The following is a 20,505-nucleotide window of genomic DNA, read 5'->3' on the forward strand; positions in this document are numbered from 1 at the left end:
CCGAAAGGATCTACCTGACTGGGCATTTTTCATGTAATTCACCAATGTCCCACTGGAAAAAAAAAATAGTTTCTTCGTGTGTAATTTTATACATGCCTAATTTGTTTGGTTGGTGTAAGTTTGGAACAGTTATTTTGGCCCTATTCCATAATAATGACCCTCTTACATAAAGTACTCCTATTTCTGCCTTTAGTTTTTGATTTTACACCAAATATGTAATATTCTAACTGATGAGACCCTGTGCTTATCTGTGTACAAGTGTGTGATTATCTGTAGTCTCTGTTAGTTGTGATATCCAGCTTTGCAATAAATGAGCTTAGAAAATAGTTCCATGATAACAATGCACAGAAAGAAGAAACCTGAAAAAAAAGCACTATTATTCTTTCCTAGCAGCATAAGAATGTGGACTTAAATATGTGTTTTGAGAAGAATGAGAAGAAAAGTTTTGTTGGACTTGATATATATATATATTTTTTTAATTATTCAAGAGGTAGACATCTTAATTTCCAAAATGTGGGCAGAGTTTTTGCAGTTCTTTCTTGTAGAACAGACAGTTATTTTTAATTTGGAAGTCAGGTGTCATTTTACTGTGAGGAGGAAAAGAAAACTAAGGGGAGTTTATGTGGCTTCTTGGTGATATGACGTGTCCCTTAGGCTGGATTGTCCTTTTCCATGACAGGTTGCACAGAAGATTAGTGGAATTTTCTTATAGCATATATATCCTGCCTCCCCCACCAGAGTGGGGTAGCTCCTGACTGCCCTGGGGTTGGTTAGAAACAGAGGTCATGCAGTGTTGCTCATATTATGAAAAGGAGCCTGTCTAGACCTTTGAGCTGATAATTCACTGGCACAGGGACAGTTTTCCAGCCCATGGCTGGTCCAGATGGAGGTAGGAGAACTCTCCACCCCTTCTTTGGAATCTATTTGTAACATCTTCCCTGCCTATGAACTGATGCTTTTCTGAAGAAACAGTGGGAAATCAACCATGATATTTATTATACACAGTTTAGCATAATTTTAGTAAAACAAAAAACTTTATTTTCATTGATTTGTTACCCCAGTGTTTTAGTATTAAGTTTCACTGTCCCATCTCTTTTTCTTTTTTTCTGTTTGGGACTACTTAGGTCCACTGTTTTTGTGTAAAGATAATTAACCAAGATAATGTGCAGCTAACATATGCTTCCACAGAAAATATATCCCACATTTTTTTCCAGTGAGAATAACGTCAACCAGATTTCAGTGTAACAGACAAAAGAACTCAGGGTCCATTTTGACTTAAATAAAATGAAAATAAATGTTGGAGATAATTTTAACTTTGTCCATTTTCAAACTGATTTTGTAATTGGGAGGGATGCTCAATTCAAGTTGTTAGTGCATTTTGGAAATTAACATCTATAATTTTATATAATTTTGGAACCATGCAATTTTAGAAATGAAATTCAATGTATTTGTTAGCCAGATATTGTAGTACCCTTTAACTACAATTAGTGACAATTCAAAATAGTGTGTGAATGTAATTGCAGCAAAATATGGCATCTTGATATTCTTGCTTCAAGTCCCTAAGGATCGTGCATACCACTTCTCTCATTAACTGACAGTTCTCAGTTCTCTTTTTGTTTCTTGAAAGGCAGATAAAAAAATTACTTGTGTGTGAGGCTACTTTTCTTGGAAGCTTTAAGTCATATTTTGGACTGTCCTTTGTATTTATTACTTTTATTATTTGCAGAATCTGTTTGTCCAACAAGAATTCCAGTGGCAGCTAGAGATGAAAAAGGATTTGACATTCTTGTAGGATTAGGTGTGAAGAAAAAGGTTAAAAAGAGAATTCAAATATCAACCACTAATGCAAAAGCTTATGAAGTAACCTCACGTGTTGACCTCTCAGAGTTAACAAGGTACTGAATTTTATAAACATGTTTCTATATTCAGTAAGATTTTTTTGTTTCTTTAAGCGACAAGGACATATTTCAAGAATTATATGAATGTTCAATTATTGTCTTGTTTTTTTTCCACCCTTCCCCCTTATTTAGGAATGTGTTTCCAGAAGGTCTTCCTCCATCCTATGTGTTTGTTTCCACTCAAAGATTTAAAGTAAAAAAGACATGGGATTTGTGGAGAATCCTGAGTCTAGATAAGAGACCACAGATAGCAGTCACTGTTAATGGAGAAGAGAAGACATTATCATTCACTACAACAAGTTTAATAAATGGCACACAAGTTATTAAATTTGCTGCACCTCATGTAAAGGTAAGTAGTATGTCACTATCATGCTGGAGTTCAAGTACGCATTATTGCAATACTACCCTCTTAGAGCAAACCAGTTTTATTGTTTTCTAGTACAATTTGAAGGTTTTCTTTCAGTCTTTCTTCAGTAATTTCCATTGAAGTATTCCACTCTGGTAAGAAAGATTTTCTTAGCTGCAGATGAGACAGAGGAATGGAGATTGAATGACCTTATTTTTGCATTTAGAGCAGGAATATGTGCGGCCCAGAGATTGCTCTTCCTGCCACAGGGAGTATTATTTAAGTGAACAGAGAGGGCTAATTCAGCAGACAAAAAAGACTGGGAAAGATTTGCTGCTGGAGCACTTCATGGCCAAGTGGGTTCAACTTTTCTGGGAAACAGAGGCCTGCATTCAAATCTATACTCCAAATCAGGCTGAAGGAATTTTAAATATAAGTCCTCAGTGAAAGAAGGACTCTATCCAAGGAATAGGTCTTAACAACTAAGCTTTTTCTAGGGAGAGGTATTTTATTCTTCTGTTACTGAATGGAGAATTTTTACTTTTCTTTTTCCAAATTTCCTCTACCTTTTAATAATCATTACTAGGCAAAGTTATTTTTTATTTTTTTAAGAAGCTGTGTTAAACTTGATTTACTGGAAATCATTAGGAAATTGTTTCAATTTGTATTTATTTGTTTATTGGAGCTGCACAGACAAATCAATCTTATTCATGCAGTCCCAGGTATCCATGAACTTCACCATGAAAACTTTCAGCGGCAATTTTGTATTTGTTTTGTTTTGGATTTTGTTTCTCCATGCTTGCCTTGCTGTTATGGAGAACAATTATTTCATGGTGTTTTTAGACCTGTGTGTCTCTAAACAGAGTATAAGTGTCAATACAATCTTGATGAACATTCTTCTTAAATAAATCTTTATGATTATTTATCATTTATCAATTTATTATAAGTACCATTATTTTTTTCACCATGATTGATGATCTGAAGTGTTTGAGACATTATACCACTGTTGATAAATAGGCTTCTGACTGCATTTTTTTAACAAATACAGGTTTGAGCATGTTCAAGGTCATAAACTAAAAAGAAAAACCAAAAAATGATGTGAGTTATAAAATAATTCTGAAATTGTCATATTTTCAATTACAATATTATTTGGCAATACTTTATTTGCCTGTATAGTTTAGAATTATTTGTATGTAAAACCTGCAGCCTTGATCATCTCAACCATTAACAGCAGTTTGATTATTAAAGTACAGTTTTATCATTATTTAAATTGAAGGCATTTTGTTTTAAACAATTCTGTTTTATTCGTTTTTCTTAGACATTGTTTGATGAAGGCTGGCATCAAATTCGTCTCTTAGTAACAGAAGACTTTGTAACTTTGTATATAGATGGCCAAGAAATTGAAACAAAGCCATTAAATCCTGTTTTAGGTATTTACATCAGTGGCCTTACCCAAATAGGAAAGTATTCTGGAAAGGAGGAAACGGTACAGGTAGGCACATGATAAAACTACAGTAATTCAGTCGCTATGTTGTAGGTTAACATTGCATTGGTGGCTTCTGTTTTCTTGAGCTTACTTTTCTAACTTAGAGTAGATTGAAATTTAGTATGCAAAAAATACTTAAGAGAGAATAAAAATGGTCAGGAGGACTTAGCACAAGGGATGTATCCTCTGTCACAGATTCTTAACTGGTCTCACTTATTCCAAGGACAGCATTGATGCAACGTGGTTGCCTGAATTTGTGAAAGAGTGTCTTAAAGTAGGGAATTTCCTCTGCTTGACATTTCCGTAAAATGTCCTTCCATCAGTGTATGGGTGATGCTGGTAAAAGAGGATAATTTTGATGAAGTTTCTTTCTCTTTGCTTTGCAGTCATGATAGTTTATGCTAGAAAAACTGACAGTGGTTTAATTTTGTTTTGGAATGTAGCAACAAAGGAGAATAAAAAAAACCCCTTTTATTTACCTGATACCAGTACTTTTATTTAATGCTTTTTAAAGGTTTATATTGTATACTAAACAATAAGCCTTAGGAATGCCTTCAGGTACTTCACCAGAATTTACTAATCCTACATCTAATACGGGCAGGTCTGTGTAGAAGCATCTTCCCAGGTCTGTTAAGGTAAAGAGAAAGAGGGTAGGCTTGCTTGTGCTATTAACTTGTTTCCTCAATGATATTGGCAGCCACCATTGTATGTGATGCATGTGTTTGGATTAATTCCCAGGGAATATGGATGGTGATTTCTGTTATTTAAAAAAACTTCTTGGATTTATTGTTTTTATTTAAATAATTCTGTTATAGTGTGTTTAATTGGTTGCACATGTTTATCATTGTGTGTAGCCTAAAAATATTTCTGTATATTTAATTGATTTTCAGCTGTAGTGAACACATATCTAAAGAATCTTTTCTATTTTGAATTTTAGTTTGATATACAAAAACTACGAATCTACTGTGACCCAGAGCAAAATAATCGAGAAACAGTCTGTGAAATCCCAGGATTTGTGAGTATGATAGCTGAACTTTTGAGGTCTACTTGGCATTAAAAAAAAGAAAAAATCACTGTTTAAAGCTGACTTAATCAAGTTTTAAAGTAAATTATACTGCTTTGATTCAGCTGGTGCACACACATGCTTGTTACCTGTGCAATGTCAAGTGACGCGGACCTTGTCTGTTTTCAGCCTTATTTTCTCACAAAGTTTTTTACAAGCTGTTTCAGTTTAGGTATTTAATGGTGTAAATTTGATATATATGAGTATAGAAAAATGTCAGAATCCTCTCTTAAATTTCAATTTAAGCATTATAGAATAATAAAACTTCTAGGTTTTTTCAGTGTAAAACTCTTTAAACATACCTTTTGAACTTTTCTGATATACTTCTTGCTACTTGTCAGGTCATTTAATCTGTGAAATTTTGGTACATAACCAGCAAACCTGTATTTCTAAATCACTTTCTCCCATTAGAAATACCTATGCTGAGGTCAGTGATAAATATCCCATTATCTGAAATGTTGCCCCGATGTCAAGACATACATTAAGTACAAGAAAGAAATAAAATCAAGATTTTATGATACATGTACGCAATTAGTAAGTTTGTGGGGACCTCTTGACCTTCTCTTGGTCCTCTTACAGTTAATTATGCACTGAAATGTAAAACATATACAAACAGATTTGGAAACCAGTCATGACTGACAGAGCAGGGTTTAAACATTCAGTTCCCATCTCAAAGCATAAGCAAGAGATTGATTTAAATAGATTGAAAATACTCTCCTTTGTTTGGTGGTTAAAACAAACTGAGCTAGAGATTATCAGCTGCCAGTTTCTTACTGCATAGACACACATTCCTCATGTTGTGATTTGATTTAGTACATGATTTTGCTGGTTTGACAATAGAACCATTGTATATCAAGCATCCAGATTTTCCTTTTTGTCAGACTGGCATGTATTGCCAGCTAGTCTGTTTTTCTTCTTTTTCTCTTGGGCCAGTGTGTCTGCTGCATCCTTATCAGGGCTTTTTCAACTTTTAGTCAAGCAGCAAGTAGGTGAATGGATTATTAGCTGTTCTGAACTCTGACTCTGTGTGTCAAGAACTAACAGGTGCTGGAACACTTTTGTAAAACTAGCTTTGAATCTCGAAGAAAATGAAATATATAGCTATCTAACTGCATCACATATCTTTTTGCTCTTTACAAATTAAAAATAGGATATGAAAAGTAATAAAATGAAAAATATTTTGCATAAAGAAAGCAAGCACTAAAAAGTCTTTCATATCTTATGTTTTCTGCAATTTATCAAAGAGTTGAAGCCAAAAGATTGCTTTTTGCCATTTTAGTTTCACTGTCTGTTTTTTAAAATTAAATTTGGACTTTGCCCATGAAATTCTGGACTGCTTCAGAAAATAAAAATGTTGGATGATCTTCAAGGAGGAATATGTGCTTTGTGGTTGTATTCTGTCAGAGTGTGGTAGTATCAGAGTTCCTGAAATAAGAAGAGGCTTTATGTACTAATTACAACCCAAATTAATCCCCTTTCCCAGAGATACCTAGCTGCATAGTAATTTTAGGCTCCTTTTATGATCCATGGAAAATGAAAACTTTCTCTAGGGTTTACTTAAGCTGAAAATTGAATACAGAGGAGGCTCTCTGTGTCCTCAGAGTGTGTATGAAATCTGCAGTGACTGTGCATGGGAATTTTCCTGTGGACAGTGCAGCTAATGGTGGCTACTAAACTATCGTGACAGACAATTTCATGGTTGCTCTGCTGAAGTATTTGGGGTTGGATTGTTCTGTGGTATTGCAGATACTGGAACAAAGATCAACTGATAGCAGAGTCTAATGCAGTCACAGTAAAGGGAGAAAAAGCCAGCCTTGCCTCTGTGCTGCCCTGTGTTGTCCCAGATGCTGGATTCAGGCAGAGAGCAGAGATTTCAGAAGTATTTTGGTACATTCTTTGACATGAATGAATAAGCAGATGATATTTTTGATGAGAAGCTACTTCTGGTAAAAGGTTTGACCTGAATCTAAACATTTAGTGTGTATATACTGACATGGTTTAGTATTATATCTGTCATTATCTTTTGAAAATTGCTACAGATAACTCCCATTGACAGATCCTTAAACACAGTTAACTAAATTAATTTCATATGCATTAATAGCAGCTGCACATAAGTCTCGGAAAGTCTTAAAATTTGAATTATAATTTCTTGACAGTTACAACTCAGAAGTTTTGATAGTGTTTCCAAATGAATGGATTTTCCTTTTAGAAATATTGCTGTACTCTTAAATTGTGTTTCTTCTTGTTTCAGAATGGAGAGGTAGGCTCGATCCTAAACTACTCAAATTCAGTTTAAGGTAGTATTTGACTTTTTATAAGCTTCTTAATATTGTAGGTAATATACACTTTGTTTTCAAAAGGGGACAGGAATTTGCTAAGCTTAAGAGTGCTGGACTTCCCTTGCTTGAACTCTAGTCAGTAGACAAATTTTTTTCTGAAAAAACACATGTTTATTAGAATAAATGGTCTGATGTTTTCTCCCAGTTCAATTCAATTGCTGCTATTTGCAGAGGATTGGGGGGGTATGTATAGTAAGGTAGCTGTTACCTGCATTGTCCTAATGGGAACTCCCTGAACAGAGCTTATCTCAAGACTTAATATGACAACTTCCCCAACCTTACCTGTAACTCCCAACTTGTACCGTTGCAAAGGAAACATGGGTTTGTGTTTTAATCAATCATTTGACCCTGAGAAGAATTCCAATCAAGATACATCTTTAAAGATGTCATTATTCTACAAAATATGGAGTAGAAGATATGGAAAGTTTTAGATAATAAATACAAAAATCTTTGTTTTTCAGCTTGGATTCTTAGATTTTTGCCTTTCCATAGGTCTAAGAACTTGTTGGGTTAGGGTTGATGAGTGAAAAATAATTTACTGAGTCTAACTTCAACATAAAGATTTAGTACAGATGTACCTCTAACAGATTTCATTTAGCAGCTCTCCCCTTACCTGCCTGAGTAAAGCACTGAGGTTTCATGTGGGGCTTAATGGTGAGAGGTAAATATCACAAAAAAAAGGAAAGGAATTCTAGAGGGTTATGTTATCTGCCGAGGTTTAGTGTTTAGTGCTGCAGGAAGCATGGGTTGGAGGAGATCACCTAATGGTTTTTGTAGGATGGGCACTCTTGGGACCAGGTCTAGTGACCTCTGGGAGTCAGTGGTAGCAGCTGTGTCCTGCCTCCCTTCAAGTAGCTTCATAGTTGGAGCGTGTGCCTAGGAGGTAGGAGACTTGGGATTTATCTTCTTTTCAGGCTTGCTACACAATAGCATGCCAGTGGTTGGATCATTATGCTATGCATAAGTATGACAAAATTGTACACATTTCTAAATTAAATTGTTATATTTGAGAATTGATCACACTTTAAAGTATGAGTATAGATTAGCTAGGAGAAGGATCTTTCATATTTCAAGATTTAAAATTATCAAACTATGTGACAAAATATTTGTGAAAAAACAAAGTTACAGGTATCAGCCCAATATTAGTACTTTTTTTTTTTCTTTTTATTCTGGATCAAATGTTTTCGTGCATGAGAAGTATTTGGAGGCCCATATTGAGATAAGCTCAAGTTCCAGCTGAACAAGGGAGTGAATGCCAAGACCTAAGTGAAAGGCAGCCTAAGGAAAGTCAGCTTCACATAGTGTTCCAATGTGTTTGTTGGCTGCCTTTTGCTGTGTGCTGATGGCTGTTTTCACTCTTGGTAGTGCATGAATGGTCCCAGTGATGTAGGCTCAACACCTGCCCCCTGCATATGCCCACCAGGAAAGCAAGGACCTCCAGGCCCCAAAGTAAGTCTCTGTTCTGTCTTGTTGGGATATCTGACCTGTGTACCTGTGTTTGCTTGCTACTCTTCAGCAAACGATGTTGCGCTGTTAATTGTTTGAGGATGAAATTATTTTCTAACAAAATTATTTTGATGGAGAAGGGGGTTTCTTCCTTCTTTGTAAAAGAATGAACTAGATGCTTACTGGAAGAGTTGCACATTAGCTGTGCTGATGACCTCCTTTCTGTGTTGATGAAGAACTAAAATAACACCTATACTTGAGTTGCAGAAGTCTTACATGGCAAACTCAAATCCCTAGTATTTGCTTTAGTATCTTTCTCAATAACTGTGCTAAGCAGTGTTTACAGAATTATAAAGTGCAGACAAGAAAACCCCAAATCACTTGTCTTTCATTAAGCAAATTAATAAAAACCTTCTCTACTGTTGTCATAAAAGAGGTTACAGTATGCTGCAGCTACCTCAAATCAAAGGGCTTCTTGATACAGTGGAAAAAGTTTCTGATCAGGGAATTGAAATCTGAAACGCAGATTTACATTACATTTATTTCATGTAATACAATTTCTGTGGTCTTTTACCTTTTTCATTCTCTTTTTACCATATTAGAGAAAAAAAGAGGAGAGAGGATGAAATGTTTGTGATTTTAAAAGAACTGAAAACCCCTTCCTGTAAAGTATGAAGGAATGTGAAATTTCAGAACTTGGATGATCTATACCTACTGCCTTATGTAAAACTTTTCAACTACAATGCACTGTAATATTTGTTTAGGGATAATTGAGTACAGGTGACAAGATGGTACATAACACAGAAGGCTGCAGAAAGTGTAAAGGAAGCCAATTTAAGGTTGAATAGCTTATCTCAGTTTTAGTATTTATTAACTTTTGAATACTGGATTGCAGAACCAAATGAATTTAAACTTAATTTTTGTGTTTGTGATATTAATGGAGTACAATAAACATAATTAAATTAAAGCAATTTCAAAATACAAGTAACTGATATTTTAGGCTTTTCAAGTTAAAAGCACAATTTTTCACTGTTAAATGGTATATTTGAAAGCAAATTTATTTTTGCTCAAATCCCAAACCTGGACTTCTTTATTGGGACAACAATAATTATGGGTAACTAATTACTAATTTAGCAAATTTTAACGGCTATGCTTTTCAAAAAAGACATTATTCTGTATTCTTTTCCACTTAGTTCTGCATTACACTTCTGTCGTTTATATATGAAACAATGTCTGTTGATGGTTCAGGCTGAAGAAATAAGTACCCACTTAACACCCCTGCACAACTAAAATGGTTTAGAGTTCAAGTCTTACTGGATTTTGCTGAGTTCAAATCAAAACTGTTAGTAAAATAAACAGAAAGTGAATACTCTTGGAGGATATGTTGAGTTCCTTCTTTCTCTTTCCTTGGCAAGCAACTTTTCTTTTACTTTAATCTGATTGTAACAGTGATTATCAAAATTATTGCAAGGGAGGAAATCTGAAAAATATCTTTTTCATCAGCAATTGGTGTTCAGGCAGTACTTAATTATTTTGCAGATTTTAATTTTGGTTCTTGCCTTTTTAGTGCTTTTATGTTAAGAATTAGGCGCAGCTAAAGCAAGTGAGCGATTTCTTCAGAAAATAACTACTTCATTAATAAAGTTTTATTAAAGATTGTCTCATCTGTTTGATAAAAAGTGTTTCTATTTCTGTTCATTAAAGTGCTAAAAGACTAGAAAGCTTTTAAGTTGATGGGGCAAATTTGTGCTGTAACTAAGTGTGGACTCAATTGTTCAAGTACTGCACAACAAGATGGGGAGAAGTTGGCAAAAACTTTGCCCCCTATATCAGTTCTTTTTCACTATGGGAATTGCTTATCAATAGTAGGTCTCTAGACTTGTAGAGACTGTTTTGTGGAATGTGTTTGGATTAAGGTTGCTTTGTGCTAATTTAAAAACATTCTAACAATTTTAGAATGCTTACATGTTTTGTGTGTTCACACGTTGCTTCTCCCTAGGGTGAGCCTGGGCAGCCTGGGAATCATGGTTATCCTGGTCTGCCTGGTCCAGATGGTAAGCCTGTGAGTACTAAAAACTTAGTCATATATTGTAAATGTAAAACTAACAGGAGAAAAAACATGGATCACTGATACCAGATTGTTGAAATTTAGATTATTTTGTCTCCATTCTTTGAAACTGTGAATGTCATTTAAGCGCTATCTGCATGAAACTGTTGTATGAATATGTCACTCATACTATTTTGCTTCAAGGTAAAATACTGTAAGTATTAGAGTACTGTTGTAAAGCAAAGAACAGGTTATAAGTGCTCCTGTTGGTCTTTGCATTACTTTTAGCAGTTATATTACCAACTTCAGTCTTTGCTCCTTAGGAATTTGTTCTCTAAAAAGCCCTTTGGGTCGCCTAAAATCTGATATTTTTATTTTCAGGGCTTGATCCTTGGTTCATATAATTTCTTTGTAGGCTACCTCAAGTAGTCCATCAAAATATGTAGATACACATGTAAAATTCTAAAAATATAGATTTTTTTGTTCCAAACTGGTTCATTTAACTGTGGCGATTCCATTTGTAAGCAGAGTTAGTTTAACAGGAAGAAAATAGATGCTGAAAAAAGAAATGTAATAATTTCTAAAAAATGAGTATTTCCCTGTTTTAAAGTATGAGACTTGTTATATTGAAACCTGAGCATGGTAACCCTGATGGTCCAGGTGAGCAGTGCATACATCAATTTGTCATCAGTCCCACAAACAAATATCCTCATTTTCACTGTGATGTAAAATGTTTTTATACTTTTGCTCTTAGACAGTTTTTGATAGCTATTAAATTCAGTTTTTTTTTGAACCAGAGTTAGAGAATACAATCTGAATTGAAACTACCAGTGCTTTAAAATAATGCATTTTGATTGTAGACAATCCTGAAAATGCAGCTTTTAAAGTATTCTAAGATGGAGAAGTGTATTAAATCAGAATATCTCTTCAATTGATAATTGGTGGTGCTTAAGCTTATGAAGACCAGTTCTGATCTCCTATAAAAGAAAGGTATACAAACTGTCTGAACACTGACTTGCATGGGGAAAGGTGTCCATCATAGTCTGACCATGCTGATTTCTGGAAATAGATTGGCAGTGTTGATAAACATAGCAGAGTCTTCAATCCAGCTAAGTCTGATATTTTGAAAAGTAAAGAGATACCATGCAAGCTTTAATGAAAGCAGAATGGACTGGATATTGGAAGGGAAACATCAGTTTCTCTTCTCTCTTGTAACAAATAGATTAAGACTTCATTTCTGAAGCATCTGGTCAGCTACAACAGTATTGTTTTAGAAACAATTTGTTATGACTTTTTCATACTTTATTGAAGAGGTTTCCACTCCAAGGCTATTTATTTTCCCATAAGCACCGGAATTTGTAACAGCACAAATAATGACGAAATAAATTGATACTGTAGACCTACTGTAACTTTGTAATCTAGGAGTTATGGCTTGTTTTTTCCTGTGAGTGAGTCATAATGTGCATAGATGGGCATTCTCTCAACATAAGAAAGATCACCAGAGTGTCTCAGATTGAGAATCAGAAAGCTCCACTACAGGAGAAATTGTATCACTTTGCAGAAGAGCTTGCATTATTTGAACTGCTTGCAGCTAAATCCTATAGCTTTATTTACTGAAAAGTGCTTTTGAAATATCAGTTGTAGTTTTTGCACTTGTTCTTTGTAAGGACATAATTGCAAACCAATTAGGTCATCTGCACCTTTGGCCAGTATGCATTATTTTTCCTTACAGCAGATTCTTGGGTGCATTCCTGGCAACCTTTTAGCTGTGAATGGTGAGAGAACTTTAGATTCACTGTGCAGGGAAACAGATTCCTCTGTCTTTTCCTTTCTATTTTTCTTTTGTATTTGCTAATGCAGCTAGAACATTTTCTGTGTTGTCAGTGATTTTTTTTTTGTTTGGGGAAACTTTGCTCATCTGAATCTTTTTAGTTTTATGTCCCAGGGAACTCTGAGAAACAAGCTTTTAATTCAGACAGCACCATAGGCTTACAGGTAGTTGTATAGTCGGTTTAATCAAATGGCTTTTGCATGAAAAGCTTTTCCTGCAAAGTCAGTCTTTTCTGTTCACAAACACATTTTTATGTTCTTCTCTAAAGTCTTTCCAGTTTGCTGATCTGTTATTTATTTTCTTGGAACAGTATAACTGGTCAACAAAATGTTTCTTCTGAGAAAGGCTTTAGGTATGCATTTATATTACTATATGAAACTGAATTTAGAGTAAAACATCTAATAAAATTTAGGTTGTTGTTTGTGGGCTGGCTAGTTTGTTCTAGTAATTAATGTTAATTTTAGTTTAGAAAAATCAAAAACAATTCCTATTAATATCTTCAATCTTACGAAAAAATAATTGTTTACCTGGTGTTAACCAGTAAAATCGTTAATTCTAATATTTGGGCAAGTGAACATGAACATGACTTATTTTCAATTTCAAATTATTTTCAGTAATTTCTTAAATGTTATTTTTATTAGTTTTGTTTAGAGTATCTTTGTTTTCTCCCTTTGCCACCTTTGTTAATATTCTGATACATACAGAAAAGATCAATTAAAGGAACTTTAAAAACGCCTGAAAGTGAGAAGCATACTTAATGAAAATACATTTTTTTCAATAAAAATATAATTTAGAACCTAAAATTATTAAACTGTCTAGTTAAAATAAAAATAATGATAATTAAGTGCAAGGATAAAATCAATATTTGAATCTCAAATGGAACTCATTTTCATGAACATTATTAATCAGAAAGAAGTAGTTGGAGTGATTGCTGGCCCTGGAAGCACTCAGCAGCCTAACTGTGTGGTCACAAAGGCATTTTTTATTCCAAACGATGCTTCATATGTACTGGTGAAAAACTCAATTTAAGGGGAAAAATAAATTATCAGAATCTATGCAGTGATCGCTTGTGGTTCATAGAGGTGATAGGTTATTAATCTGCTGACAGAAATTTTAAAAACCCATCCATTTTTCAGTTTTGAACTGTGAACCATGCAGCTGACAAATCTGGACAATTTTTGAGTGTTCCATCAAGTTTCACTCATGAAAATTTGGAACAATTTGCCTTGTCTTTACAGTACAGACAATAAAATAAGAAATGAGAAAAAATGTGCAGTTTACAAAAAAAAATCTGGTGAGACTGACTTTACTGATACAAGCGGAAATAGAGTTCATAAGGTATCAAAAGCCTCACGTAACAAGTAATTTCTGATTGTTCCAATATATGTTTTAAAATATTATAGAATATTATTATAGCTGTATTACCTAGAGTTTAATATTTAGTAACCAACTGAAGGCCAAATCTTTCATGGTGTACTTACTATAATAGCAATGATGAGCTATTTCAACCATACTTTTGGAATAAAAATGGGTAATAGTTTCACATATACATAGAATTCCCTGTGATACTGGGTGGCTTGCCTGGGATTTAAGTTGTTGTAAACTCTGCAGCTACTTTTCTCAGAAAGCTTTTATAGATAGAGTTGATAATTCAGCTGTGAAATGCTGCTCTCAATTCCAGGAAAATACTTATTCCTCAGTAATGCTATGGCCTTGTTATTGTTAGAGGAGATCTTTCTGCTCTGCTCTGATACAGTCATGTAATGTCTTCCCTGAGACCTGCAAGTCTGGAGTGGGAGCGGTGCCTGACACTGACTTGTGCTGAAGAGACAACTGTAGAGTTCACATAAAAGACCACATCACTACCTGCAGCAGCTGCCAAAGGCAGAGGATATGATAAGGATGAACATCTAAACAGTGAGGAGGAAGTTAGACTCTCTTGGTACATCATCCTATCTCCCAATAGCCTGAAGCTTGGAAAGTTTTAAAGCTGGATTTACAACTTTTTATTTAATGATCTTGATGGATCTTTTTTCCTCTGTGCTATTTGAAAACATCATGTTTAGGTAAAATAAACTGCTAGGGGCTCTGAGTTATGAAGGCCTTGGCAGATGATGGAGTAGCTAATGGAGGAAAGTGTAATGAAATGCAGAAATAATAAACATGGATACATGTCTGCATAGTTACAACAATTTCTGGTTTTTAACATGTAATGTATTTTATGAAAAGAGTTTGAAGATTTGTCTTGTAATACTTTAGATAGTTGTACTTTGAAGATTTTCTGCAAGAAACTACCACAAGTGGTCTGCAAACCTTTCAGGGTGTTTTCCTAATTTTCCTTTTGCAGTTGAATTCTATTATGCTTAGTTACATCACCCAAAATTGTTCTTTTTACTTAGTGTTTACAGTCCTTGAGTATCTTTAGACCACCACTGTTGACCTCTGGTTCCTTCCTAGCCAAATTCACCTTGCTTACTTCTCCCAGTGTCTTTCCCAAGCTGTCCTGTGTTCATGCCTTTGTTGATTTTCATTGACTCCAAAAGCTTTTTGTTGCAGAAGTGTGCAGTGCAGCTCCCATTGCCTTATCCATACATCCACTATTTTTATTTTTATTTTTATTTTTATTTTTATTTTTATTTTTATTTTTATTTTTATTTTTATTTTTATTTTTATTTTTATTTTTATTTTTATTTTTATTTTTATTTTTATTTTTATTTTATCCTTATCAGATGAGATCTGCCTAGAAATGCTGTCTGAACTTTTGTCCTTTAGGCATGCAAATACATTGAAGATATACTTCTGAGGTTTCCTCTGCTATTGCACCCAATTCCATTCCAGTTCTTTGGAATTAATACTCGTCAAATGTCCTTCATGCTCAATATTTTCCCTTACAGGCAAACTAAGTTTGTTTTTCCAGTAAGGATGATGACAGTATTGCTATTTTTTTGTGGCTATTATGAAAGTTCTTTGACCTAGGAAGTGTGTTCAGTGTTTTTCCTTAGAATTATTTGCAAATTATTGCCATTTTCTTTAAATTATAAAATTTCATTTTATATGTGACTTTTTCAAATATCCAGCAGTCTGGGACAAAACTGATCTCAACGTCTTGCTCTTTATCACTTTCCTTTTAAGGAATTTCAGGCACTAGAAAATGGTCAGTACTGTCTCACAACAGTAAACTGAGAGATAAATTTTGTCTTATCCTGATTTTAGATGAACTGATGCAAAATAATAAAGTGCTGTGGAGTAGTGCTGACTGACGACAGTGATGAAACATTATAGGTGGGATTTTAAGACACATACATTTAGTATATAAATGGGTATAGAGACACAGGATGTCTAAATTATCATAATAGTCAACAGGTATTTAACAAATATACCACAAAAGATATGGAATTTTTATGCTGTAAGGTATTTTGTCTTGCCCACACTACAAATATTTTGTGCCAGTCTTCGAGCACTGAGTGGCTGTCTTAGGAGTCTCAAATGGCAGGAGCTGACTTTTTATTTAGGCAACTGGATTCTAAACTGAATATAAAATTCAGAGTTAACTATAATACTTCTCAAACTATTTGTGTATCTTTTGAAAAGTTCATGAGATAAGATCAAGCTCAGATAAAAAATATTTTTGTGGTAAATTTAGTGTGTTCTGCTTTTTTGAAAGAGAACCTTCAGTCCTGAACTCATCAATTGGAAAGGGAATTTTCACTTCTGTCCCTTTTACATAAAATGACAGCTATGGCACTGCTATACGTGCAGATATGTATGTATGTCACATAGGCACATAGATACTCCTACTGAGGGATTTGTCATTAGAGAAGGAGGATTTGAGCTGACTTTAGTGCAAAAAATTTGTAGGCATTATCATGTAGATGGATGATCCATGCTGCAAAAGGAGCAATGATACAACTATATACTAATTTTTTATGAAATCTAGGTTTTTGGGGCTATTTTTATAGAAGATGTTTTTTAACTCACCCAAACAACATTATTTGTACCAGACAGTGATTCAAATTTTTGTGACTTTCTGTGAATTTCTGTCTGAATCTTCTCTCTTCAGCTTTCCATTAAAAGAACACATTGACAGTGTGTTTGGTTTGTGTAGAAATTACAGTAAAGTAATTTCATGATTACAAGCCGCACCATTATGACCAAAATTTTGCTCCCACACTGGAAATGCGGCTTACACTCAGGAGTGGCCAGTATGTGAATAATTTTCTGACATTTCCAACCCTGGAAGTGCAAACCGAGTCAGTGCAAACTGCCGAGTCAAGCGCCTGCCAGTAAAACCCGGCATTTACGCGATTGTTACACATTGGTTACTGTGTTGCGCGGAGGGTAGAGCCCGGCTCCATACAGGCAGCACGGTGTGGGGAGAGGCGGGAGAACTCCCTCCTGCTGGCCCCGCGGCCCAAGGGGAAGGTGGGGGGCTCTCTCCTGCTGGCCCCGTGACCTGGGGGGGAGGCGGGGGCTCCCGTCCCCGCCTGCGACCACGGGAGCTAGGGGGCTCCATCCCCGCCTCCCACCACCGCCGTGGGTGCCGGCAGGCTCCGTGCCCCCCTGCCACCACGGCGCAGCGCCAGGCCAGGGCGAGCGAGCCCAGCGGCGGCGGCGGCTGGCCCCGAGTGGCCCCACCGAGTGGCAGCGCCAAGCTGGGCCACCTGGCCCCATCAGCAGCCCCGAGCCCTCAAGGCCTGAGCTGAGTCAGTAAACCCCGCCATCCTGTGATTCTGTTACTATTTGGCAACTTTGTTGTACGCGGGTCCTCGCTGCGAATGACAGAGTGGCTCATAATTGGGTGCGGCTTGTGTATGGACAAAGAACGAAATGTTTGCCAACACCCGACGATGTGACTTATAGTCAGTGTGGCTTGTAATCGTGAAATTACTGTAATTTCACAAGTATAAGGTGCACCGGATTATAAGGCGTACTTTTTTTTTTGCAGCGAGGATCCGTGTGCAACACAGTAATGAATTAGTAACGGAATCGCACTACCGCGGGGTTTACTGGCAGGTGCTCAATTTGCAACCATTTTTCACAGATTGGCGTAGCCTTTAAACAAAGCTCCAGGTGCCCTCTGTGTGCCGCGGGCACCAGCATTCCCGCCCACCCCCAGTGCCAACCACCGCCTTTCCCCCTCGTGGCTCGGCTGCCCGGCCGCTGCAGCCCCCCATCATGGCTCACACTTCCAGGTTGGCAAATTTCCGTGCTTTGTCTATATATAAGGCACACCAGACTATAAGGCGCACTTCCAGGTTTCAAGCAAAATTTTAGTCAAAAGGATGCGCCTTATAGTCGTGAAATTACTGTACATTACAATATTTAGCCCTGAGCTAAATATGCAGTTTTGTAAGTTGAAAATTCTTCTGCTGTCCTCCATTCATCTTGTGATTTTGAAATTCAGTTCAGCCAGGAAATTGTCCTCTTCTTCTTCCCCTGCTCAGTAAGAGGGAGGAGGGAAATTGCATTGCAGAGATCTAAATTATGAAATAAAGTTTTATTTGCATAGAATTATATCCTACAGAAGGTCATAACTTTTTTTAAATTTTTTTTTTTAAGAAAAAGGTGGATAAACTTTTAGAGGCATTTTTTGATTTGGTGAGTTGTTTCAGCTGCCCAGAAGACCCATAAGCACTCTGGGGATACTATACCATTTACAGTTAAAGCTGATTTTGCTAAAACTGCCTTGAGCACTAGAAGTAAAATGCTTGATAAAGGATCCATGTATGACAGAGACCTAGAATTCTGTTTACTTCTATATTAAACATTACCAGCTGGCTCATTGGGCTACTGCTCAAATGTCTTTTGGGAAGAGGGCACAGCAACGACTCTCCTGTATCTAAACCAGCAAATAATTTTAGCTCAATTTATTATTCCTAGGAAGCTCTGACTGATTCAAAGAAGAAATCAAACACCCTTCCTTGTACTGCAAAGGTTCTGTTAACTCCTTTTTACCAGTGTGGAAATCACGCCAGGAAATTTTTTGCCAAGGTTTTAAGCTGGAAACCCATTTGGATAGGATTATTACTTCTCTCAGTTCAAATCAAGATTGAATTCTGGGTATTTGAAGTTGATAGCCCATTTAATGGGATTTATCAAATTCAGTTTTGTCTGCCTGTTTAAATGTCGGAACCAAGTAGCCTCAGAGTGTTACAGAACAATTTCTCTTCTTTTTTTATATGTTTTCTTGAAAAAATCCTCTTGGTAGCTCGTTTTTTCTACTACAAGGAAAATGTTCTTAAATGAGCTATGAAAAATTCTTATTATTCAGTAACTTACCTCTTTTAAAGGATTCTTTAAAGATAATTAAGTTAAAGATTCTTTAAAGATAATTAAAGTTAATTTTTGCGTGAAAACTGGCTATCTTTGCTGTACTTGGTAAATTGAATCCAATTTACCACAACATAGAGATATATTTTGTTTTCTGTAAAGGTTCTCTTGCTCTGCCAATGTTGATTTCGAGCAAAGCATTCCTGACATTCTCTTTTTAACTCATGAATTATTTAGTATTTCTTTTTGTAGTCCCGGTCATTCAATTTTTATTTTTTTTATTTGTATAGACTGTAATATACCTTGAAGTTCATAGCTAAGTGCTTAATATCAACAATGGAATTTTTATTATGTAGGGATATTATAAAACTAGCTGCATAATGTATTAGAACATACCTTGTCTGTTAAAGCTTATTTCTGTAACTTGATAGAAGACTTTAAAAGTCTTGGCATGTTTCAGCTATTTTTCCTAAGAGAGAGAGAAAAAAGTGCGTCTACATATGTGGATTAATTTCTTTTTTCTCCAGTGGAAAATAAAACAATATGTTTATTATGCTTTTGTGTAACAATTCTAAAATAACTGGTTTTAGCTAAAGTCTGGAGGCTGAGAACTTCAGCTGCAGATATGAAAATTTTTGAAAGCTGAAATACAAATCCCAAATGTATGATTGTGATAGCAGTTGCTAAAATCTGTGACCTAAAATTACAGGGTTGTGACAAAAATTCTCTATTAAGCAGGAGGATTGGTTTTGTCTGTTTTTGTTTGGTTTTTTTTTAATAGGTGTTTGGAAATTTGTGTATGTTGCTTTAGAAAGGTCAAGTACTGGTTCTTTTCCTTAGGGATACCAGGGATCAGCAGGAACTCCAGGTATCCCAGGAACTCCAGGGATTCAAGTAAGTTTCTATTTAATTCCTAGAATTTGAATATCTGAGACAAATCCTGCCAAGTCTCTCTCAATATCTTGTTTGTCATTGAGAGTTGAGGTATGAGGAATGAAGAGAGCTCAAGGGGTGTCATGAAATCAGGAGTCATCCTTAGGTGAATTGCTTTGAAATCCACATGGCTTTGGGGTTTGTAGGTAGGCTGAAAATTTGACTGCAAATCTAAGCAGTGCTAGGTAAGGCCTCTAGAAGATGGACTCAGCTGCAGATTAGGCATTTTTATCCCCAGAAGCCAAACAGTAGTTTCTTCAATTTTTCTGTAAATCGCTAGCAGTGATCTGAAGTCTTGTCATGGTGATGGATTGCCCACAATGCACAGTCCAGAACAAATTTTCACATAAAGCCCAGATGGATAGAGGACAGTTCTTTTTCTTTGTTGTATTAATTTAGTAGTCTTTACTGAGACAGTTGTTAGAAACCTGTGCTGTATTTTACTTGTGGCATGATCCAGTCTGAATGATAGTCAAGGATTTACTCATTTGTGGAATTAAGTATCTGAGAGCCTACTGGGGCCAAGAGTAAGCCTGCAAAATGGCTTATGTGGAGGCTATCTGATGGGTTATTGAAGGGAACGTCTCTGGGCTCACATGTTGACAGGTTGTGATTTTGAACAGGCTGGTATGACTGTGTGACATTCTTTTTTTTTTTCATGAGGTGGTCTTTGGTTAGAAGAAAAAATTGTCTCAGTGTTCCTCAGCCATGGAATATGATAGTGTGCTGTGTTCATGCATGCTGGGTACACATTATGCTTAGTTCTGCTTCTGTGTCCAGTCACCAAATGCTGGAATCAGGCAGCTGACACATTGGTCTCTGGCCCATGTTGTGTCACATTTTCTA

At 35.8% G+C, this 20,505-nt stretch overlaps 1 protein-coding gene across 1 annotated transcript in view; it reads left to right on the forward strand.

Annotated features, from left to right (window-relative positions):
* The window catches only part of COL21A1 (collagen type XXI alpha 1 chain), a 98,647-nt gene that overhangs the window by 31,579 nt on the left and 46,563 nt on the right, over positions 1 to 20,505 (forward strand). Inside the window, exons 5-12 of the mRNA XM_033056778.2 lie at positions 1,727 to 1,895; positions 2,031 to 2,247; positions 3,563 to 3,736; positions 4,668 to 4,745; positions 7,045 to 7,053; positions 8,498 to 8,581; positions 10,578 to 10,640; positions 19,567 to 19,620. Of these exons, the coding sequence (XP_032912669.1) occupies positions 1,727 to 1,895; positions 2,031 to 2,247; positions 3,563 to 3,736; positions 4,668 to 4,745; positions 7,045 to 7,053; positions 8,498 to 8,581; positions 10,578 to 10,640; positions 19,567 to 19,620 (848 nt within the window). The remainder of the gene's footprint in view (positions 1 to 1,726; positions 1,896 to 2,030; positions 2,248 to 3,562; positions 3,737 to 4,667; positions 4,746 to 7,044; positions 7,054 to 8,497; positions 8,582 to 10,577; positions 10,641 to 19,566; positions 19,621 to 20,505) is intronic.

Source organism: Catharus ustulatus, chromosome 3 (assembly GCF_009819885.2).
Source record: "Catharus ustulatus isolate bCatUst1 chromosome 3, bCatUst1.pri.v2, whole genome shotgun sequence".
Lineage (NCBI taxonomy): Eukaryota > Metazoa > Chordata > Aves > Passeriformes > Turdidae > Catharus > Catharus ustulatus.